At 39.9% G+C, this 25308-nt stretch overlaps 2 protein-coding genes across 2 annotated transcripts in view; one reads left to right on the plus strand and one right to left on the minus strand.

Annotated features, from left to right (window-relative positions):
* The window catches only part of ubb (ubiquitin B), a 198403-nt gene that overhangs the window by 163978 nt on the left and 9117 nt on the right, over positions 1-25308 (minus strand). The gene's annotated exons all lie outside the window — the stretch shown is intronic.
* Positions 281-24203, plus strand: LOC101734873. The gene is made up of 19 exons (XM_018091447.2): positions 281-461; positions 909-1047; positions 3433-3575; positions 5751-5868; positions 6575-6703; positions 8127-8353; positions 8514-8616; positions 10832-10906; positions 11777-11916; positions 12074-12227; positions 13207-13282; positions 13932-14021; positions 15232-15322; positions 16473-16565; positions 17405-17433; positions 18419-18507; positions 20880-20966; positions 22421-22515; positions 23934-24203. Exons 1-19 carry the CDS (start codon positions 396-398, stop codon positions 24093-24095), a joined length of 2106 nt encoding a protein of 701 aa, XP_017946936.1. The 5' UTR covers positions 281-395; the 3' UTR covers positions 24096-24203.

Below are 25308 nucleotides of genomic sequence, written 5' to 3' on the forward strand. Positions count from 1 at the left end.
ACTGAAGCAGCAGCACCAAGGGGGGGGGGATTGAAATCTAAAATGAATCTGCTTTGAATTTTTTTATTCTGCACTCTACTGTTTGTATCTCTATTGGATGAGATTTGCTTTACCTGTGAAAAGCCTGAGCTTATTGTACTTTATAATGTAGGAATCTAATGCAATTATGTTTGATCGCTCAATTTAACCAGTACAGAAGTGCATAATAAAAACCAAGCCCCTCCCTTGCACCTGAAGTAGCCTGAGCCATTGTGTATCGCTGTGTAAATAGCATACAAACTAGCTCTGCAGTGTTCTGGTACAGACCAACGCTGCTCTGAATGGTTTGTTTTAGTTACCTTCCTTAGTGACAGTTACAGTCCAATCCTTGTGCAGGCACCAAGCACAGAGAGGACATGGCAGCCTTCTCAGCAAGTCTCCCCTGGTTGGAAAGCACAAAGTCACAGATTCAGAACCTCCAGGTACATGGGCCTTTCCTGAATTCCCTGCAATAGGGTTCACCCACTGACTATGTGGTCCCCCCCACCCCCCAAAAAAATGTTTGCACTTAGTCACTGCCTAAAAAATGGGATTTTAATGATTGATTTATAGTAATTCCATTTTGGTTGAATCAATAAAAAATGTAATTATATTATTTTATTGGAATTGCCCTCTCTCTGGACCTTATGTATCCAGTGAAGACATAAGGGTGCTGGTATATTATTAACTTTTTAATAAAACTTTCTTTTATTATACGACAGTAAAACCCAGGATCAGAGCAAATGTCCCATAAGACATCTGGCCCCTAAAGCTACCACCCTATGCACTGGTCCATGGGTACCTATATAAAAATATAGCCCTGGTAAGCTATCGAAAACAATGAGCATATAAATATATAAAATCTTAGATATTTGTCTGTCTCTGAGCAGATATGGAAGGAATTCTCTTCTAGACTCCATGATGCCGTCCAGCAGCAAATGAATGAAAGCAGCATTAAACAATTCACAGATCTGTCGGAGTCAGAGAAAGTATTTGTGTTGGAAAAAGCAGCCAAGGCTTTGCAAACAGGTACATTCACAGCTGTGTTGCAGAGATTGCAGAGTCTTGCAGTTCTACTCTACAGGTTGTTTGTGCCATGTATTTGGTAAAGGTTTGAATGCCTGTGTGTTTTGAAAGCATGAATTAGCATGTACCAGGAGTGGGGTGGGTGGGGGATTTGTATTTAAAAAGCAGTTATTATAAATATTTTGTTGTGAATTCCTTGCACCACCATCAAAGAAATGCTCTCCCTCCACCAACACTGCCAACTTCAATACTTCCTGTTCCTCACGTCTACATTTTGTGCTCTCACATATTCAAAATGGACACTTTTTACCTTCTGTACTTTTATCTCCTGGCCCCCATAGGCAGGCCCAGATTTGTAGCGAGGCCACAAAGGCCCTGGCCTAGGGCGGCACAAATTTGGCGGCAGTGGGGAGAGTAATAGGGACCTCTCCCCACTGCTCCATACGTGAGTTTACGTGAGTTTAAATGGACGCGAAAATGCGGGTGGGGAGCGGCACCCAGATAACAAATCCGGCACTATCATTCGCTGCAGCTTTTGCATATCAACACAGAAATAGTCAATCTGAGGAACTCCACACAAGACAATAATCAGTGACAGAGCAGGAGCGCTGGAAAGTTATACTGTATGAGCCCCAATATATGATATTTTCCATGCAGTTTGAGATTTGAATATTTACTCAGTGTCCATGCAGGATTTAATTTTGATTATTCCTGTGGTGATAAATAAAAAGCTAGTGCAGTGCAGTACAGAAAGATGTGGCTGTTTAATGTAAAATAGAATACAGAGGCTGCAGTGGTGTAATTTCCATACAGCAGACCCTGCAAACACAGAAAGACAACCTAAAGCTGGCCATACATGTAGCAATGGTCGCACGAAAGGTCGTCCCCACCACTGACATTCAGGGCTGAATCGTCAGGTATGGAGGTAGAAACAATAGAAATTCTACCTCCTTCTGCTGATTCAGCCCTGAATGTACATTTTGCTTGGACCGATAACTGCAGCCTTCTGCGATATTGGTCGCTTCGTTAAGCCGCCATACACGCAACGAATATCGTAAGAAACGAGGTTTCGTACAATATCATCGGTGCGTGTATGGCCAGCTTTACGCTGAATGATCTGCTGGTTTGGAGACATGGGCAGACATATAGTGAACAAATCAAACTGATCTGATTGTTTTGCCTCTAGTCTAGACCAACAATTGGATCAAACCAGGCACTTGATACAGATCATATCAGTGCCCCAATGAGGTCCTCGCCCAGTGGGATTGTCAAACCTACCCACCATCTGGCTGATCCCAGACATTTTGGCCTCATACTGTACATGCACCAATCTGACACTTCAGTATGGAGTTGCCATTAATGTGTGGGAGTTGCCATTGTGTCTGGGAACCGGTGGACTTGATTTGGGGTCTGAAATTTATCAGAGGGTTTTTCTGTGGTGAGAGGGGGCAGGCTAGTGATTATGTGACTGCAGTTGTACATTATGATGAGCCAGAGGTTCTGGTGTGGTTATAACTTTACATTACAACAAAGAACAAAGAAGCCAAAGCCCAGAACAGCAACCTTATATGCATATAGGGAAGAGTAAAACCTGAATGCCTCTAGCTAATATCTCTTAATGCACACAAACTGACAATGATTCATCATGGGGCAATACTGCTTATTTGCTATGAAAATAAGTTAATTTGCACATGCCTTTCAGTTCCCTTGCCAACATATTATTTGATACACTGCACCATAAACATTGCAGTATTTACAGTAAGCCCTGGGCAACATTAACCTCTTGTCAGCCACAGATATTTTCAGCATTCGCTGGGCACAAGTGGAAGGCAGATACTCATTTTATACCTATTTCTGGCCTTTAGCAAATATTTAGTACCTGTCCCTCAGTCTGTGGTTTGTTTATAGTGAAAGGGTTGGAGTGCAAGACAGAGCTAGACTGGGTGTAGTATACAGATTAAGGGATCATTTTTAGAAATTGGGTGCACGGGGACGATGTCCTAGGGCAGTGCTATATACAGAAGGGAGATAATCTACTGATTCCGTCTGAAGGGACCAAATCTGCAGCTTTGTTCTGCCCATGTATGGCCAGCTTTAGAAGCAGAATAGTGAATGTTAATAAGCCATTCACATAAAGGGTAATTAAGCCTGTGCATGCTGTGTACCAAAATTGGATTTGTCACCTGTCCCAGTTTTGGACAGGCTTATTGGGTAAAAACATAATAATAATTACATTTGTGAACCAGGTTTATGAAATATTCACTACTGTTTATTAAAATGGTTTTTTAAAACTTTAGTACTTGTAAGTCATTCACTTGGACAAACTGATTTCACTGTTGCTGAATCAGGCAGGTTGTTTGAACTTTAATGGATTGATTGATGTTGCAGGAGACGTTTACAATAAGGTTTCCACCCATATCAGCTCCTGCCTTGAAGAGAATTTATACAGCTCTGTGGCTCATGAAGTACAAGACAGTGACGTTCCAAAGAATCAGTCTGCCTTAGTTACTAGGCATATTTATGATGGAGTGGTAAGTAAAGATTTGTTGGAAATAAATATACTATATGCAATTCTCTACAATATGCAATTACCCTGCATTCAGTTTTGTGTAAAAACAAAGGTACTCATTGCACTTCTGTATAGTTACCCTCAGTCATATAGTTACACTCAATCCTTTCTGCCTTCAGTTCTAAATTATGTGCTGCTGTGCCTATTGATGCAGGGGAGCCGCCACCTCCAGAGTCCCCAGAGTTCCCTTCACACCCAGCATCAATAGGCGCAGCACACTTGTGCCTAAAGAATTGGCCACAGATGGCACTGGAATGCCACACATCAGAAATGATGCCAGGCAGACATCCACTCAATTGTATCCAATTTGCATCTAAATGTGCATGCAGTTGCTTTGATTTTGCTGAATCAGCTGAAATTGCGGTAGGCACAGCACAAATGCATCAAGAGCATTTTCTCCTTTGCGACCACAATTTTGATCTAAATTGTACTCTGCTTACTGCACTGCGGAAGTACATAATTCTACATACACCAAAAAATAGTTGACAGAACTTGATCGCTGACGAGTGGCGGGGTTGATGTGAAACAGAAGCGGCGATGCGATGCGCGATTGTGACAATTGGGGGGGGCATCACATTGTCACTTTTTCAGCCGGACAGTGCTAGGGGTAGACAGGTAGCTGAGGAGGTACATGCCTAACGCTCCTGCTCTGTTGCTCCCTATGCAGGTGCCTATTCTGCCTACCTCTAGTTCCAGCCCTGATTAGTAAGATAGTGAAAAATATTTAATCCTGACCAAATAGTGATGCTGAATATATATATATGTCCAGATACCATACCTATTTTGCTGTGTTAGGAACCTTGATATATATTTTTTTAATCAGGATTATCTCTTAGTTATTACTTATTCAATAAAACTTGCTCCTAGAGTTTATGGGGACCCTAACAGGGGCATTTGTGTGTCCCTTGATGCCAGAGATGGCCAAACCAATGCTGCTCCCTGCACTCCAACTGGGCTGAGCGGGGCCAGGTTATCAGTACACAGTGGCCAACTGTGTGATCAGCTCCAGATGAGATGAACTTCCAGTTAAAATATTGGAAGTGTATCTCTTACAGACAGCATTTTGCTGTACCATGTGGTACTGTCCCGCATATTTCCACCTGAGGGTAGGTTAATTTGGCTATGGGCCCCAGTAAATTCTAGTTGCACTGGTGCTGGCTGGCATAAAACCAAGATTATATCAGTAAAAAAAGCTCTACCCTGTGCTGTGCTTGTGCATGTGTAAAGGAAAAATACTGTTTTCTGGATTCACAAAAGGAGGGCTCATTCACAGAGGACTATTCTGTGACTCAATATCTCTTCAATAAATTATAACATAATATAAGGTCTGAAAAATGTCCTAAGGGAATTATTATCATCCTAATTACTTGTACATGGTGTTAGGTGACATCTCCATGGCCCGCTGGATGCAGACATTATTTAATCATTACGATCTTTACAACAAGTGCTTATGAATCCCGCTCAGGGAATAGTCTTCTAATAAATGTTCTCCTGCAGCTGTTCCTTAGTGCCCTTTGCCAGCCTCTTCAATTATGTCTAGGCATGGTTATGCCAAAGCAAAGCCGTTAGGGACTGCCTGGCTACAGAACTACGGTCTTGAGAGCCAATGCTGTCTTTTTGTGTCTCTCTTTTCTACAACAGTTTACTGCCCCTCAGTGCTGAAGTTTTGGGTTCAATTCTGACCAGAGCTTTACAGGTTGTCTTCATGTTTGTGTTAGAGTTCCTCCGGTAGAGCAAAAACATAATGGTTTTTGGCATGTCCCTGTAGTATGGAAATTAGACAGAGGAAGGGGTGATGATAATTATTAAGCATAATATTTTATAAATAAATAAGGCATAATAAATTAGGCATACTTGGGAACTGAGCATCTATCTAACAGATAGTATTCAATATATATATATATTAAAGAAGAACTATATTTTATGTATACAAAATGTATAAACCATTATAAAATTTGAATGCTTGTTTATTGATTAATATGGAATTGATTAATATTTGGTTTACAAAAGAAACAAAAAAAAATTTGAAGAAACTCAAAAACCTCAAATTGAAATATGGCCATTGATTAAGACCTAAACTAGCAAGCTTTAATATAATATGTTACATTGCATCATGGTTTCTGTATATTTTGCACAGGTGAACATACTGGAGAAAAGACCATCTCTGAAACTCAAACTCCGTGTCCTATTCAATCAGCCCTTACCTACTTCCATAAGAAATTTAGTATGGAAATTGCAACTGTCCAACACAAAGGGTATGAAAATTGTGCTTATACATTATATATACACTTATATATATACTATAGCAAAAAGGGGAAAGTTATGCTCACCACTAAATTAAACCATTAGGCCGTGGAGCAATGAGGCTGTGACCACAAAATTCTTACAGACAGCAACAAAAGATCCTCTGCACTCACCCATTATCAATATATATATGTCATTAAGACATTCTGTGCATCAAGCTAACAAGATATATATGTATAATGGGTGAGAGCAGAAGATCTTTTGGGCCCGATTCACTAAAGTCCGAAATAAGGAGTGCTATTTATAGCATGCGTTAAAAATCTTATCACTTCTTATTTTTCGCTCGATTCACTAAAAGGACACTTGTCATAATTAAGAAGCAATGTTCTTGGCGTTATTTATCTTGCGACGACATATTTTCAAGCAACGTGCTGCATAATATGTTGTGCGCTGCGTAATATATTGCTTGAAAATATGTCGTCGCAAGATAAATAACGCCAAGAACATCGCTTCTTAATTATGACAAGTGTCCTTTTAGTGAATCGAGCGAAAAATAAGAAGTGATAAGATTTTTAACGCATGCTATAAATAGCACTCCTTATTTCGGACTTTAGTGAATCAGGCCCATAGTCTTTACTCTGTCAAGAAATAGATTGTGCATAGATATATAATGTTTCTGTTCCACTGTTGATGATATTTTATGTTGAAATATGGCAGCACGTATGGAATACCTGAAGCAATTGTCCATGAACAAGGCCAGATCTATGCTGGACAGGGATATTTCACTCCAGTGCCAAGATATACTGACTAAAGTCCATGCATTTCAACATCTGAAAGCAAATAACAGTAAGTTATCAAAATCATTGCATGCTTTGACAGCTTATGTTAGAGAGACATGTTTATGCAGCATTTTACAATAGTCAGTCCCTGCCTCAGTTGTCCCTATCATGTTTACACAATACACTAGGGTTTGTTTTTATGGGAAGCCAGTTAACCTGCCTGTATGTTTTTGAAGTGTGGCCATAAACCAGAGCATCAGAAGGAAACCGACACAAACTTAGGGGGAACATACAACCCTGTGGCAGATAGTTCCCAGGTCAGACTCAAATTCAGAACCCTATAGCTGCAAGGAAAACGTGCTAACCATTACCACCATGACTCTGCCAGAAATTATAATTAAAGAAAAAGGAATGATACAATCACTGGGAGGTACCAAAATACCTTATACCCTGGCTGGTTTTCCTGTTAGGAGAAACCCACACCGGTCTGGGGAAGCCCACTGATTTTACCTTTCCTCCTAATTTAATATGAACTCAGATTTTACTATGTGTCAAATAGGTTTTAGCTTGTTTGTTGAGTTGTTTGGAAGAAAAGGCAAAGTAGTTATGGCTTGCATAGCCCATAAAAAGGTAAAAAGGCAAGTTTGCAAAGACAAAGCACCCCAGATTGCCCCTTGTACCAGGTCTGGCAAATGCCAAAGGGGTTGCTGTAAGTCAGGGGTCCCCAACCTTTCTTACTCTTGAGCCACAGTCAAAAGTAAAAAGACTTGGAGAGCAACACAAGCACCATAAAAGTTCATGGAGGTGCCAAATAAGGGCTAAGATTGGCTATTAGGCGCCTCTATGCGAACTATCAGCTTACAGGGGGCTTTATTTGGTAGGAAATCTTGTTTTTATTCAACCAAAACTTGCCACCAAGTCAGGAATTCAAAAATAACTACCTGGTTTGGGGGCACTGAGAGCAACATCCAAGGGGTTGGTGAGCAACATGTTGCCCCCGAGCCACTGGTTGGGGATCACTGCTGTAAGATGTCACTATTTATTGGGTCTCTGGGGGGCTGCTTAGGCCTCTGTGTAACTGAAATGCTAGGGCTATTTTGAATTCTAGTCTGGACCTTCCATGTAATATCTCTTTTTGAGTCTGACAACAACATTCTGGATTGATGGTAACAAGGAGGGCCTCACAGTTAGAAGCTTTGCATGCCAATCTCTTCAACGTTAGCAGGACTGTTCATTCTAGCATGGTACAGGATAGCTTGAAAGAAAAACATCCCCATTGATAGACTTTTTAAATGGAGACATACAGTATTTATGAAACAGTCAACTGTTGACAAAGAAATGACATGTCATTTGATAGTTATTATTATTAACATTTATTTATAAAGCGCCAACATATTCCGCAGTGCTGAGTTGACTTTGTGTCTGATGAATGGGAATAGATAACCTTGTATACATATAAATGTTGTTTTTTTTTGTTTTGTTTTTTAAAGGTGTTTTAAGGACCATGCGTAATGTTCTATCTTATTACCATAAGCTTCAGCACATGGAGGGTAGTCTTCCTGAGCCAGAGTATCTTCTTCTTCTGCCTCTGGTCCAGGTTGCCTTAGACAGTAACCCCAGAACATCTCTTGACTCTAGTTCTACCCAGTTGGTTGAAGAATATGTGGCTTTTATGGACTACCGGCCATCTATCATGCACAGGCCACATACCCCTGAGGTAAATATAGGAAATAACTGGCAATATGTAAACATACTGTACTAACAAAATCTATAATGATTTTATGACATTTCATCCATATTTGAATTATACTATGTATAACACATTTTAGCCTAGTCTGATTTTACATTGACAAATGCTTTTTGTCTTTTCATATAAGGTTTCATTGCGTAGTGATGGTCTTTTTAAAGAAATGGCGCAGTTGTTAAAGAACATTGCACAAAATTTGGCACATACCATAGAAAATATATACTCATCACTCGGTAGGTACTGAGGTCAGAGAGTGTCAGTTCAGTATTTACTTTCTCTTGTCATTTTGCCATAATGAACATTTGTTTAATGGGGGGATTTTCAGTTGCAAGTATGGGATTTGTTATACAGAATCCTGTTATCCAAAAATCTCTGAATAAGCCATCTCCCATAGACTCTATTTTGATCATTTACAGTTATATTCAGCACTTTTATTGCAGTGTCACCCACTGTAACTTACAACTTATATTCTCCTATTTGTATCTGAAAGTTACCCTCCAATTTAATAATGTAAGCTCTATGGGGCAGGCACCTTTGTCCTTGTGTCTCTTTGATTTCTAACTTATTGCAACTGTATTTATTCTTATACTTTGTATTTATCTATTATTATTTTAATAATACCTTGTTGTATTAATCTATTGTTCTACTGTACAGTGCTGTATACATAAGTAGCACTTTATAAATAAAGATATACATACATACATACAGTACATTTAAAAAAATTAAACAATTTTTTAAAGATTTATCCAAATACTTAACATTTTGTTGATTGAACCAAACTTAAAGACGTTGCATGTTTTTAAGCCAGAGAGAAAATGTTCCAGTGACCAAGGCAACCATTGACTTTAATGGTCACTGCAGGCTAACCTGATTGCTAGATGTGTTGCTTGTTTTGTTTAATAATACAATAGTTGCTTTGAAAACAATGTAATAAGGAATAGATGATATATCAGTTCACACCCAGTATAATTGTCTATTTGCTTTTAACACAAAAACCAAAACAATCTATTCTATTTCCCTTTACTACTATAAATACTGCATGCACACACAGCATAGAGTCATCCCATGCCCTTTTTCCAGCACAAAACAATATTTCTTTCTCACTCTCAATGTCACCTAACTACAGGAGTTCCATTTCTGCTCTTCTCTGTGCGCTCGCATTATCTGCTATTATTATGAACTATTCCAGTCACTCTTACCACTAGATCTACACAAGGAACCAGGGGGTCACCAACCATTTTTACCCGTTAGCCATATTCAAATGTAAAAAGAGTCGGAGAGCAATACAGGAATGAAAAATGTACCTTGGGGTAACAAATTAGGGCTGTGATTGGCTACTTGGTAGCCCCTTATGTGAACTGGCAGCCTACAAGGAGGCTCTCTGGCAGTACACCTGGATTTTATGCAATCAAAACTTCAAACCAGAAATTAAAAAATAAACACCTGCTTTGAGGCCACTGAGAGCAACATCCAAGGGTAACGTAACATGTTACTCCTGAGCCACTGGTTGGGGATCACTGCAGGCAAAGGTGTAACCTTATCAGATGTAGCTCATTTCTTTTAACCTCAAAATACATATCTTTGCATTAGGCAGATAAAGGGAGGAGCTGGAGGGCCTGACAGATCAGGCAGCAGGATGGACATGCACAAGCCCAACTAATTGCAACTGACTGGTTTAAATAGCACCTGACAAAATGCAATCATACCAAACTTTTGTAATTACCAAAGTAAATATCTGAACTATTCCCAGTTTTTCTGTTTGAAGAAAGTCTATTTTATAATGGACAAAACAAGAAACCCAGATTTAAAGTGCAAATAACATCTATCTTTCATGCAGAACGTACACATTGATGTTCCAATTTGTACTGAAGGTCAGCCCATTTATGCAATTATGTGTCACATCTGGATATATAAGAAAACAACAAACATAAGAATCAACATCAGCATCCTCATCATATCATTTAGTCATGTTAAAATAGGAAAAAATGCTACTGGTCAGACATGTGTGGAACTATGGGGCCCATTTACTGTATTATTTTCGTATTCATGAATTGTATTTTTTAGCACTAAAAATCGTGGGCTGTACTAATTATTCAAAAACACAAAACATTTATCATATATTAAGTGTAAAATCCATGAAAGAAATATAAAAATAAGCCTTTTAAAAGCTGTCTAGGTCAAACTACACTGTATAAGCAAAAACAGAAGATAGAAACACATAATAAAAAACAAATGTATCACTGTTCCATCAAATGAAATACTTGTTAATGGCCAGTATCCTATACTTCACAAGGTGTATTATCTCTTGTGTAACAAAAAAAAAATTATAATAAGGGAAAGTTCAGCCCGGAGCTAGAATTACTTTTGTCTAATACATTGCATCTGCGTTGGACAGGGAACAGAGCAGAATGATCATTAAAAATTATATTTTAACCTTCTAAACTGCAGCCAAAACTCCAGAAGAAGCTCTCCAGGTGGGATTAACCAAGATGTTACAACCAGTCATTCAGGTCCTCTTTGTAGGTATATTTTCTTTTTATTTCTTTCCAGCAAAGTATTGAATTATTATTATTGAATTACTATACATTACTGATGCACAAACCATTCCAATACTGGCTATTTCTATCCTATTCATAATGAAGTGTGCAACTGTCCTAGTTTTTATTGCAGTGTGCTTGCTATCAGCCCTGTGTGTGGATAAGTCATTTATCTGTTGTCCAAACAAAACTCCAACTTGTTCATTGACCTTAGCTCCCCTTCCAAATTCAAAATCAGAACATTTTAGGTCATGCCCTGCAAGGCCTGCCCTGGCAATCCTAGTTATAGCCAGACATGATCTGCCTTAAACTCTCAACTCTGTGAATGCCCAGCCACCTTTATTTGTGTGAATAATTACCCAACATCCTAGATTACTGGTGCCTGAAAATGAAGTGGAAACACAAACAACAGACGTAAACCAACTGACTAGTGAGGTGTGCCTACTTCTTTAGAATGCTACATGAGCTCTGCCTTCTTTGATCCAGTACAGTGTTACCCAAATTGTTTCATCTAGTGGATGAATTATCCAATAATCCCCCTGTTAATTAAAGGAGCCATTCATCAGGTTGGGCACCATAAAAATCCCAGAGGACCAAATCCAGCGTGTGTTTCCAGAGCAGTGGTTCTCAACCTTCCCTTTAATACAGTTCCTCATGTTGTGGTGACCCCCAACCATAGAGGAGAGGTGTCTCGGTTCCAAAGACCATTGAAAATGTGTTTTCTGATGGTCTTAGGCGACCCCTGTGAAAGGGTCGTTTGAGCCCCAAAGGGGTCACGACCGACAGGTTGAGAACCACTGTTCCAGAGGATCTAGGCCTTGCTGTGTACACTAACAGACCATATGTCTCATCATAGGTTATCTGAACATGAACACTTTACTATATGTTTGGGACCAGTACATCTTAGGACTTAATGAGCCTGTTTATAACTGCCTGTCCGCCTTCAGCCTGGCATTTCTTATACTGATGCACGATCGCCTCAGCACCTGCATTTCTGTAAGTGTAAAACTACTAAGTCTTTAACTACTACAACCAAATAAAACATTTTACATAGTAAATTTAGCCTCTTCAGCTCCATAAATTCTTGCAAAGTGTTTATGTAATATATGGTATTAAAATTGACATTTTAATCTTGTTCCTTTTTCTTATCCAGCACCATGAATTGGAAACAGTGATTAAGACACAAGGTCCTGCTTTGTCTGTGGATGAGTTTCAGATAGTAATCGATAAGTATTTCTACTCTGAACTCTTTAGCCAGTTGAACAGAGAAGGAAGCAGCCCACTTCCGGTGCACGACCCAACACAAGGTGAGTAAATAATAGCAGATCTAGAAACAAGAAAACTACAAGATTTTAACATCAAATGACATGTTATATGCTGATAACACATTTTATATGCTAAGAACACATGTACATATTATGGAAAAAACGTGTCAGTACTAATAAGCTGGTTCAAACTTACATGTATTAGAAAGGGTCTATATAGAAAAGCAGGGAAATTACCCCATTATACAGCAACTTATACAAACCAGGTTTTTCCTAACACTCAAGGTCAACATTAGAAATAGTAACAATTCACTGGGCACAGATTTTGCCATATGATCACTTCGTTGACCATAGCTACTCATGCAGACACCATTGGTGCCTGCTAGTAGATTTAACATAAAGTTACCACCTGGCCAGTATTTGACCGGCCTAGCCAGTAAATAACCAGCTAGGGCCAGCACCAGTATTGCAAATTTACCAGCAATACACTTGCCTTTAAATTTGTAAAGGCCAATAAATCCCTCCGTTCCCTGACGAATGCCGATACCCATTTATAACTATGGACCCACCTCTGCTCCACCCAGTCTACCCATTTCCCTGCCCATTTACCATCCCCATTTACCTTTCCCCACCCAGATCACCCATTTCCCCACCCCTTATATCATAACCCCACCCCCACAAGACTGGTATTAGTCACAGAAAAAGGTGGCAACCCTAACTTAACATAATAATCAACAGCAAGACAAGGAACTGATGGCACTGATGAAAGTATCTAGTAACTATGGTAGTATTTTAATGACTTCTTCATGATTCCTCAGTTCACATATTAGTAAATGTGCCCCATGTTATTGGTATGGCATTTGGTTTCTTCATACTATTCAAAACAGAATTTTTAAAAAATGAATCCAAGACCCAGATTATAATGAGTAAGAAAAAAATAGAGACCAATATACAAATGGTTGGAATGCAAGATTAATACCTTCTTTAATAAGAGGATCTATTTTATGTTATGTATTTCAAGCCACCCCATTGTGGAGTCACATTTCCAAAACAACAGACCCACAAAGAAAAAGGCCACAAGACAGAAGGCAAGTTAGGTGAGTTGACATATCTACATAAGGTAACACAATGAGATGCATCAGCACACCTACCCACAGCAACCACCCAGATTAGCTATAATTAGTGTGCCTGCAGTAGACAGGCAGTGGCACATGGGGAGATTAGTCGCGTATCGTATTGGTTATGCACTCCCAAACATGCCCAAGGCACATGATGCTATTGCTTACCCATAGTTTCAGCACTGCTTGGGGCCCAAGCAATTATAAGGGCCCCTGCATTTATACGTTTTGAATCTGTTTGACGGATGCCCTGCAACAGGAATTTAGTCCTAAGAATAATGTAGCAGGGTAGAATAAGGTGAAGCAGGGTCCCTTTGAATCCTAATTGCTATGCTTGTTTTCACCTATATGCAGAATCCTATACTTTGGTGGCATGGGCACCTTCATGTTTATTTGTGAAAGTCAAGGCCATGGACAGAGACATAACTACAGATGAAGCAGACCCAGTGCTTGCAGTTGGGCCCAGGAGCATAGAGGCCCCAGAAAACCCCTAATTAATGGGTAGAATAGGTTAATTTACCAATGTTTTGGGGTCCTATATTGAATTTGCTGTGAGGCCCAGTAACATCTAGTGACACCACTGGCCAAGGGATTAATGTTTTTATGTCTCTATATTTTGGCACTACAGAGAAGAACGAGAGCTGCTTAGGAAGCAAGTCGCAGAGAGACAGAAAACAGAAGAAAAGATACAACGTCTTCGAGAACAAGAACAAAAAAAGTAAAGGAAAATTTATGGGAGGATGTAACAACTGGAACCAAGGCTAGGAAACCTAGGGCCAGATTCAATTCAGTAAGAAAAAGTTATCTCATGGTTTATCCAGTAAAAACTCATGGACAAGATCCAATTCAATTCCAGTTTTTTTCCCCACAAACAAACAGTTTTCACAAACTAAAGTTTAAGACGTTTTACTGACTTGAATTGTATCTCAAATTGAATCTTGTTCATTTTTACAGGATAAACGTTTTTCTCACTGAAATGAATCTGGCCCTAGTGGGATATGGTATTTAATATAGTGCCACTTATCTTACATCTAGAAAATATCATGCACCCATATCGAATTCTATTCAATGATTGATTGCACCCTAAATTTGTACAGAACCGGCCAGGCCCACTAATATATATACTTATACGTGTCTTTAATAGCCTTTTAAAAGTCTATAAATACTTGATCAAGAAATCAAGTCAGGTCAGTATATTTGATGAATAAGACAATTCCTCCCACTGGTAAAAAACACACATAATTACAAGAGGCAGGTGGATTTTGGATGGGACCAAGGCACAGTTAATGGCTGTTTATGAGTACAAAGGCAATGCCGCAGTCTTCTCTAAAGATGTCTCCTTGACAAATACAAAAGGGTAACTGTGCCTTTAAATGAAAAACACAATAATTGTAAATTCACAGTCACGAAGGAGCCAGCATTTTCCCACACACAACAGAGACACATTTAAGTCAAACATCAATTATTTAGGTCTTTAAAATGAATCACAACAACAGAGTGTGCCCAGATAAATAGAGAAGGTCATTCATAAAGCAACACAATTTCAGGAACACTTGTTTTGATACAGGGAACAAACAGACATTTGTGTCTTGAGGTCATACAGAAATTTAATTTAGAGAGTTTATAAGATTAAGTGATGTCTGATTGAATAAATAGAAGGGAAAACATTACATTGTTACTTGCATCTGATACCAGTTATCATCAATAACATTACTGAGTGTGGCAGAAAAGCAATAAAGTGCAATCTCTGGTTTCACTAGAGCGCATTATTGAATTTAGATACTTTAGATAATCACTTTAATTCACTAATGTCGGATATAGCATTTAATTTTGTCTAGCCATGTCAGGATCTGTATATATACTGTAATAATGGTAAATTATTTTTATATAGAGAACTTTTTTACTTTTGCCATATCTCTGATATACAGGCAGGAGGAAGAGAGGCTCAACAGATTACTTGAAGACACCAAGAAAAGGTTTGATGCACAGAAAGCTCATCTTGAAAAGGAGCTTATGCAGGTTTGGCACCCCCTAATTTCACACTTAAGCTGGCAATACATCAGCCTGCCCAAAAGGATGCAGTCCTTGCCCAAAAGGATATTGCCCAATGCAAGCCACAATCACCTTTTTCCCCCTGAAGCTCACCAGAGAGTGATGGATGGAGTCTCCAGGATCCTGAACTAGGAGTAGGCAGACAGAAAAGGTATGTGCCTAGTGCTCCCCCCCCCCACACACACCCACAGAGTTGCTGCCTAGGCATGTGCCTCTTCTGCCTGCCACTGGTTCCAGCCAGGCTGCCCAATAGATGGCTGGCCGATTTTTGGACACATATCCATCAGGCAGAACTTCCTGAGGGCACCATGCATGGACCAATAAACTATCAACCTGATCTTGTGGGGACCAGCTTTAGGCTATGCCATACAAGACATCCATGGCATGCAATCTTCCATTTTTCTGTGTTAGTGGCTACTCACTAGGAATATAGATTGTTTAGGCGTACTAATTGATCTATAGCACATAAAACCCTGCTGGTACAAATGCATAGTTAGGTTGCCTCCTGGCCTATATTTTACAGGTCTAGCAGGTAAATTGGTAATACACTTAAATTCAACCCCTGGCTCACCCACTTAATCCACCAATCTGCCCCAGATCCACCAGAAAAGTACCTTTTTTTCTCTCTTCCATGCAGTAGCCGCCCATGCAGGACTGTATTTATATATAGGCATGCAAGCACCTGTGCCTAGGGCAGAAGGTATTGGGGGGGCGGCCCTCGGGTGCCTATATATAAGATTTATAATCTTTTTTAAAAAATAAAATATGCCCCCAGCCTCTGCTTCAGAATTCCTTAGGCAATCTGATAATTTTTGGCACCAGACCTAAACACAACGCTTCACCCATGATGTAATAGCTTCACTCCTAACATCATCCCCCTGCCACCCGCTTCGTTGTCCCGCCCCTTCTGCCTCACAGAATGCCCCCTTTTGTAGCCACCCCCATGTCTGCTGTTAATTACTGTTTTAAAAGGTGGCAACCCTACTCTTTAGTATTATGATTTGAAATATATTCTAGTAGCTTATTGCATTTTACTTTGATGTAAAACTGCAAGGGCCCTTTGCCTGAGCTCGTGTCTAACTCATTGTGCTTTCTTTGCTACACTGGATTCCTGTAGGAACGGCAGCAGAGCTATGAGAAGCAGAAACTGGCTGAGGCACAAATAAGTGAATTACAAGGGCAAATCAGGAGACTAATGCAGCAAAGACCGGTAAGGTTTTAAAGTAATTGTGTCAAATTCTTAGCTTTAATAAATGGCAAAAAAAAACACAAACTCTTTTCATATGACCCCCAGGCTGCAACAAACTACAGGCCATGATCAGTCTAAAGCTCAACAGCAGTGGGCAAACTATAACCCTATGGGACAAGTTTATTGAAATTTAAAGGGGTTCCATCATGCTTTTTATTTATTTTTATTTCTAAATTTTTATTATCTAAATTACACTGTTTAGATAATAAATACTAATTCACTCTGCCATTTAAAATGTTATTCCTGAACCAACAAATGTATATTTTTAGCTGTAATATTGGTGTGTAGGCGCCATCTCAGTGCATTGTGCCTGAGTCTGAGCTTTCAGAAGGAGCCAGCACTACACATCGATTACACTGATAATAACTGATGACATCAATAAGCACAGTTTACATCATATTCATAACTGCTGTGTATTATAATAGACAGCAGCTATGAATATGCTGTAAACAGTGCATAGTGATGTCATCAGTTATAATCTGTGCTTAGTTATGTAATTTCTGTCACATGACTCACTGAAGTTTGTGTATTATATTAAATAATGTACCCCTTGTTGTAAAATATAAGGAAATTAGAAGTCATCTCCGAGTTCCATGACCTGCATAAAAACACTCAGACTTCAGCCGTGTACCTTTATTTGGTCATGGAACTCCTCTGTGACTTATAATATCCATATATTTTACAATAGGGGATACATTATTCACTATATTGTATACTTTCATAATATGAAATAACCAATGGCTAAAGGGATTAACAACTAAGAAGTGTAATTTTACATTTTTATCTGAATTTGATTTCAGACATCCGCTGGTGGATATTCCATGGAAAGGTAATGTCTAAGATCTCATTTATTTGCTTATTCTGTTTCCCTAACCTGCTACCATGTGTGAACAGCTGGGGGAGGAACATTAATGTCAAGGGGAAAGTTAGTAACCCATTCTTATGACTGGGAAACACCCTCCCTACGGTAAAAGTGGTACCCAAGCTGATAGCTTAAAGGACATCTAAACCCTAAATATTCATTAATGTAAACACACTCAGAGTGTTCCTCTGGGCATTTCTGAGATTTTAGCAGTTTTGGACCACTATTAGTAGGTTTGGCTTAATAGCTCAATAGGTCAGCATCTCTAACAGTCTATGCACTTTTTGAGCTAAACCCTCTATTAGCAGTATAAAAATACAAATAACTCAGAACCCACTAAAAATGGAAAATGAATGTAAATTGCAAAAGTGATAAGAGAATCAAGTTTATATAATACCCAATTTTTTGGGTCTGGATTCCCCCTAAAACACTACATGCTATGTCACTCTAGGCATTTTCTCTGCTAGCATACCTACACCGTGGGAGAAAGCGCTTATCCATTCCCTTTGCTGGCAGTGACAATGCCCAGTACAACATGGCCCTAAAGAGCAGATATCATACTCTATGTCAGAATTTTAAAGATATTTTTAACTAAATGCATACTCTAGAGGTCATTTTAATGTCAACAATCCAATGCAACCATTAGTTAATGCCTTTTTAGAGGTCATAGCACACACAGGTTATTCTCTGCCATTGTTTTTTATCTCATTGAAGCTCAGCAGTGCAGACTGGCATTCGTGTTTATGGAGTCTGCCTGTCACCAGAGAATAAATGCAAATCACTGCTGAGTGTAGGCCCTTCTCCATTAGTTTAAAGCCACTGGCAAAGAATCATGTGGCACAAACCTAAGATAGCAAAGATAAATATCTGAACCATGTACCAAGTTATAAAGATGTCTCCATGTAGGATTGTATTGCAATACAGTAGAATCTTATATGAGTTTTATTTCCAGCCTTATTGCTCCTCCACCTTCTGCAAATTCCCAGGCGCCTAATGAGACTCCGCATATTGCACCTCCAGCATCTCCAGAGCAGCAAGCAGGTTGGTGCCCATAATGTCATCACACATTCCATTTTGTGCAAATAGGCAACTTTAGGGCAGGACATGGTCCTTAATAAAAGTTATTTTATTATAGTGAACTAAATAAAATAGAATAAGATTGTGATATAGTAAATGTAAAGATTTATGGGGCCTGATAAACTTGAAAGGAATTCTGTCATAATTTTTATGGTGTAGCTTTTATTTCTAAATTACACTCTTTACATTGTGAATAATTCACTCTACCATTTAAAATTTTATTCTTGAACAAATTACAAATTTTTAGTTGTAATATTGGTGTGTAGGTGCCATCTCAGTGCATTGTGCCTATGTCTGAGCTTTCAGTGGAATCCAGCACTACACAAGAGAACTGCTAATCAGAGTACATGTCACATGCCTGAGGGCACCTGGGAAACTAAGATATGGCTAGTCTGATATTAAAATTAATTATAAAAAAAAATCATTTATTTTAAAGAATTGATTTCAGAGCTGAGCTCTGCAGCATAGTAGGTTTTTCATGGTAAGGGCAGTGAGGTTGGGGAATGCCCTTCCTAGTGATGTGGTAATGGCAGATTCTGTTAATGCCTAAAGAGCGGCCTAGATGAGTTTGAACTTGAACAAGCATAGTATCCAAGGCTATTGTGATACTAATATCTACTGTACAGTTAGTATTGATGTTTGTATACAGTATATGGTTTATGTATGTGAGTGTATAGATAGGTAAGTATAAGTTTGTGTGTGCTGGGTTTACTTGGCAGGGTTGAACTTGATGGACTCTGGTCTTTTTTCAACCCAACTTAACTATGTAATTATATGTATAACTATGAAGCAACACTATTAACTGATGCATGTTTTCCTGTGCAGAATCCTTTTAATACAGCTAATCCAAAAACAGAACTGGAACATACCTGTAGATGTAATTCAATACAGAGACATCCCTCCATGATTTATTGTGTCAAAAAATGTATTAAAAATGCTCTAAGGGCCTGGCAAAGGGGCACACCCCTGAGAAACTGTGTATCAACAGTGAGGATGCCCCCAATCCCCTATGGCTCCTTTCTTTCTACTTGTATTAATACAGTCTGCAGGTGGCATGCTGCCCCTGCAAATGTTCTGCCCTAGTTTAAAGCCTTTGTGTATTGCCCACAAATCTGAACCTGGTTATGACTGTGCTTAAAAGACTATTACGGGATGCATTGTCTGTAATAATAGTAATAATATTCTGTTATAAAGAGGGTAAAGAGATTTGTCAGGACCCAGTTACATTATGGCTCCTCTAAAAATAATCTCTTTGTTGCCATTACATGTTAATCTTCTTTATAACGTCCCTTGTTTATTTACCATTGCTCCACCCCAGTAAAGTCTACAGACACTGTATATGTTGGCGACCAATAAAAGATAATCCTGTTTGACATTGGTAGCTTGTCAAGGGAGTGTGCATGATGGTTTATGGCCTCATCCTTTTGTAAATGTAAACAGTTGGTTCCGTGCAGAACATATGGTAAAACAGTAATACCTATGTTTAAAGTGTCTACATTGTAGTAGTGGGTTATGAATCTACTTGATTCAGGTTTCCTAGGTTGGGTTTTTTGGTAGGAGAGTTTAGGGCAGTCCCAGATTATGTCTGACTCACGAATTAACTGACAATGTATTTGCTGGTAAATAAGTAATGACCTCCCTCTTGTTCTGCTCCTGCTCCATCCCATTTCTGCCTTTTTTTTAGCGTTATCCCACAAAAATCCGCCCTTCAAGACCATCGCACCCAGCAGCCAGCTTCATAGTTTCACCCCTTTGCATCATTGATCCGCCCCCCCTACTCCCTAAATGTGTGCATGTAGGAATGAACTATAGCCAAGGTTCCCCAATTGTGGCGCTGTCCATTTGCAGGTTGGGGGTGGAGGTGGGGCCCTGTTTAAAGCAAGAAATAATGGAAACCATAGATATTTTCTAATGAAAACAGTAGGCAAAAATTATTTTCAGCACAAGCCCTATTAGGGTTGCCACCTTTTGGCTCATTGAAATCCAGGTGAGAGGCCGGTCAATAATATCAGGGAGCAGGGCGGGTGATGACTTGTGGGCAGCCACTGATTTTAGGGAAAGGGCCATGATGTGGCAAACAGTGATTGACTGAGTACCATGTCATTTACTTCAAGTCCTGTCTGGATTTCATAGTTTGGAGGCAATTTTCACCTGGACAGCTGTTCTGAAAACCAGGATACAATTTGCAACTTTTCTTCTAACTTCCAACATATTTTGTAGGAACTGATACTTTATTCTATTTTTAAACTAAGGTATATCAATATAGAGTTATGTAGAATGCATTGTGTTTATGCTTTATTTATTTATTTGGTTGTTTGTTTGTTTGCCTTCAAAAGCAACAACTGTTAAAGAAGTGAATGGAAAAACATCTAATTCCGTGGCACTTGATCTGCTAAAACAGATAATGGAGTCTGCAGATTCAAGTAAGATCATTGTTCTTTAATGGTGAAGTTTCAACAGCCTCTGTTTCTACAAACCACTGGGGCATGCAGCAATAGTGACCTCTAGTGGCCATATACATCTATTACACACCAGAGGGAAAAAGCTGTACAATATATGGAAGCCACTTAAAATACTTAAAACACAGAAAGAAATCGCCAGCGCTCGGTCTAACCCACGCTGTAGTGTTGACCAGCTGCTAGAAACACACTATTGTGCCAGCGCTCGGTCTAACCTACAATCTGGAGTTGACCAGCTGCTATAAACGATAAAAAGCCATTAATTATACACAAAGAGAAAGAAAGTTTGCCAGCGCTTAGTTTGCCTTTAAAAATAATTTTTACAAAAAATGAGGTGTTAGTACCACACTTTGGCCAAAATATGTAAGCTCACGTGCCACGTCAAGGCCCCTCATTGTACGTGAGTCCTACACTGTCTAATGACTTTGAGTCTGTGATGCAATTAAAATAAAAAGAAAACAATGTGACTGAGTAGCACTAAGCACTTAAAATACTTAAGGTGGCCATACACGCACCGATATTATCGTACGAAACCTCGTTTCGTACGATAATCGGTGCGTGTATGGCATGTCAGCGAGCCGACCGATATCGCAGGAAGCTGCTGATATCGGTCGACTCGCCGATCGGCCAGGTTAGAAAATTTTGATCGGGCGCCATAGAAGGCGCCTGACCAAAATTCTCCCTTCAGAGCTGAATCGGCAGAAGGAGGTAGAAATCCTATTGTTTCTACCTCCTTACCTGCCGATTCAGCCCTGAATGGTGTGTGGCGGATCTGACGATGTTTCGTGCGACCGACGGTCTTACGAAACATCGTGAGATCGCCACGTGTATGGCCAGCTTTACCCTGCAGGGTTTTTGTTATGTAAATCAGTAGTGTTTGACCTAAAGAAGAGTGGGCATCTCTCATTGGCTTGTTTTGAAAAATGACATTCCATAGTCAGCCTAATGTGTTATGTTAAATATTCTTTTGTACACAAAAACCAAGTGAAAAATTGCTTATAATTGGTTTAATGTACAAAGGACAATTCAAAGTTACATCCCCTTTAAATTATCAGGAGGATTTAGTTACTCTTTAAAGTTTACCAAAAAATTGGGGTAGCCATGCCTTGGGGCTATGGGGGATATGACCCATTTTCCCTGTGCGGCACCCCAATAAGCATTAAGAATTGTACAGGGACGGTTTACATTTGCAGGGCCAGTCGTGGGGGCACATAGCACATTAGCTTCTTTTTATTTGTGCTTTGTGTTTAGCTGTAAGTTTTAGTTTGCTATGGCCACACTTAAAGGGGAACTTAAGCTCTGAGTGAACTATTTTAATGACTCTTACGGCATTGGGCTACTGAGCAGCATCCCAGTAACTTTACTCACTATGCGTGCAAGTACACCCTCAAATATATGGTGATCCCTTTATTTTCCAGTTGTTAATGGGCAAAGTTTTGCTGAACGGGACACTTTAAATGCAATTATGGAAAGGCATCTGAAAGAATACAGAGAAGATGTGAAGAATTCAGAGGTAATAAATAACTAACTGCCGCTACCTAAATCAAAAACCCTGCTGCAAGTCCCTCCCCACTGACATGAAAGGGCCACGGGTATCCTTGGAGCTGCCCCGGGGTGGAACTGCTGCGGTTGCGATTGCACCAGGGACCCAGGTGTGGGGTTGGGGGCAGATGCTTGGCCTGCACCTGTGCCCCAGATGCTTTAGTTACGTTATTGGTTTGGAGATGCCATTGTTGCCTAAAAACACAACTGCTTCCCAGCTGAGCATTTTCTGCCCAAACCTGCCTGCCATTGCTAGACACAAGGGGATTTCATCCAATAAAACCAAAGACTGCACAGGGGCACTTAGGGGCTTCTCCACCATCTTAAAATGCCAGCACAGAATATGTCCCATGCACTATTAGCCTTAAAGGGAAATGAAAGGCCATTGGGGGTATGCCAAGTTGTTAGGCACCTTGTGAACATAGCTGCTTACCTGTTTACATGACTGGCACTGCTCTTTTCCAGCCTGGATTACTGTTTGCTGAGCACCACACAGCCATCTTTTTCCATTCATCCTGTGCCAATTCTAGCAGGGCACTTGTGCTGTACAGAAATTCCAGAATAAAGTTCTATACCACGCATTAGTGATGTGCGGGTCGAGAAATACTTTAATCCAGCTGCTCTCAAACTGGCTTCCTCCCTCTATTTTATAGACTCTTATATATAGACCCAGGCGTGCGCCTATAAATTAGAGAGCCGGAAGCGGAAGCCAGCAGTGTAAGTTTGTGGGTGGGGAGGGTGATCGGAACCGCTCAACCCGAACCTGCCAGCAACCTGCAGTTGATGTGGCGAGGTCGGGCCAAACCCACCCAACCCGCGGGTATCAGGCCGACCCGTACATCACTACCGAGCATGCTGTTGCCTAAGCCCTGCAGGTTACGTCTGGGCTGGTGTGAAGACGAGGCCCAAGCCCTGGGTAATGGGTGAGAAATAGAATGGGGAATAGTGCCTAACAACTTGCCACCCCCAATGATTTTACACCTTTCTCCTTTAGGGTGATGGGCCACGGACAGAATAAATCCACAGGCAACTAATCTTCCCAAAATGCTTTCCTACTGGCAATAAAGTGAATTGCTGGTAGAAAGGCATTTGCATTGCTTCTTTTCAGAAGTTTCCTGCTGGGAAGGCATTTTGGGAAGTCACCAGCTATAGTCGAGATTAATTCTGTCCGTGGGCCATCACCCTAAATGTTTCTACCCACTGAAACTAAGGTTAATTTTGGACTTCATGTCTGTTATCATTCACCCCTATTAACAGCATTGGTATCAACTCAACTTTCATACATACATAATTGCTACTCTGTGCAATATGCACATATTATAACTGCCCACATAAACCCAGTGCCATTCCACGCCGCCTGTGCTTTATTGCTCTATTGCTTATTTACAGATAGAAATATTGGGCCACGAACTGGATACAAATGAATTAGACAGGGTACAGGAGCCACAGAGATCCGCTATAGCAAGGAGATTAACGTTGGCCGTCCAAAGGAAAACAGAGGCCCGCTATGCAGCTTCTCTGAAATCAAGGGAAAGGTTTCCTGAATCATGAATTCTAACACTTGTACTTGAGTACATTGCTTCTATGCTTTGCTGGCATCCCCTCTAGCAGGGTTTGTGTAGGTTTTTGTGTGTATATATACATCTATTTTCTTTTGAAGAACATTGTCTTGACTGTTTATTCTTGCTGTCCATTACTGGTGAAATTCATGGGGACAATAGAGGGAAATTTATAAGCATTTCGGACCCCATGCGTTAACATGCTAACACTTTAAGTGGGCCTATACTTAGATCTGAAAGTCAGCTGACTAAACCAAAGGGATGCGCCTGACTTATACATTTTAGATTGGCCCCAATATGGAATACTCCCCAAATAGCCAAATACCAAACAGATTTTGAAACCCTTATTTGTATATTAGAATTTAAGTATGGTTTTAAAAATGGCATGATCTGTGGACAACAGTATTACGACACCAGTCACGTAACTACAAGGGTTTGGATTAGGCTAAATATTAAGAAATTGTCCAAATGCTGCAAAAAGTAATTAGAAACGTATAAGCAATACATGATTATATTTGGTGAAGGAATATCATTTGCGCACTTAAGTGGCTGAATTCCCCTAATACGTTGGTGTTGTTATGTTCTAATAAAACTCCCAGTAAGGAATTTCCCAACCCACGGCATTTGCTTCTTTTACTGCCAAAACAAAGCTACACTGGGAGCAAGGTGACGTGGGCTAAGGATTTACTGTACCACCACAAGATGCAGGGCAGAGCGTTTTATGGGTGAAGTTGGCCATACATGGGCTGATAAAAGTTGGTGCAGTCCCTGGACCCCTTCCACTCATATCATATGTGACAGAAAATTGCCCAGAACCAAATTATTTGTGTGCAAATATTTTACAACAGGGTTTAGGAATATAGGGATAATAATAGGTTCCCATTACTGAGCCTCTAATAGCATATGATAAGCCTTTTTCCAAAGGTTGTGGCCATGTACACAACAAAAGATTTGCATGGTATCATTAGTATAATGTGTTTAATGGCATGGGATTAAGCGGCCATTCTTAATGCCATAAGCCACTAGTGGGAGACCCACCCTTTACTTAATAGCAATTCCTTTATCAGAGCAGTATGGTTAGTGGGGTTAAAGTTGTTTTAGTGCTGCAAGAGGCTTATGGCCTGATAAAAGTTACCAACTTGGCAACTCCAGGTCATATCAGCAATGTATTGGCCTACCTGATAGATACCTGTCCGAAAATCAGC

This window comes from Xenopus tropicalis, chromosome 2 (assembly GCF_000004195.4).
Source record: "Xenopus tropicalis strain Nigerian chromosome 2, UCB_Xtro_10.0, whole genome shotgun sequence".
In the NCBI taxonomy this organism is placed as follows: Eukaryota; Metazoa; Chordata; class Amphibia; order Anura; family Pipidae; genus Xenopus; species Xenopus tropicalis.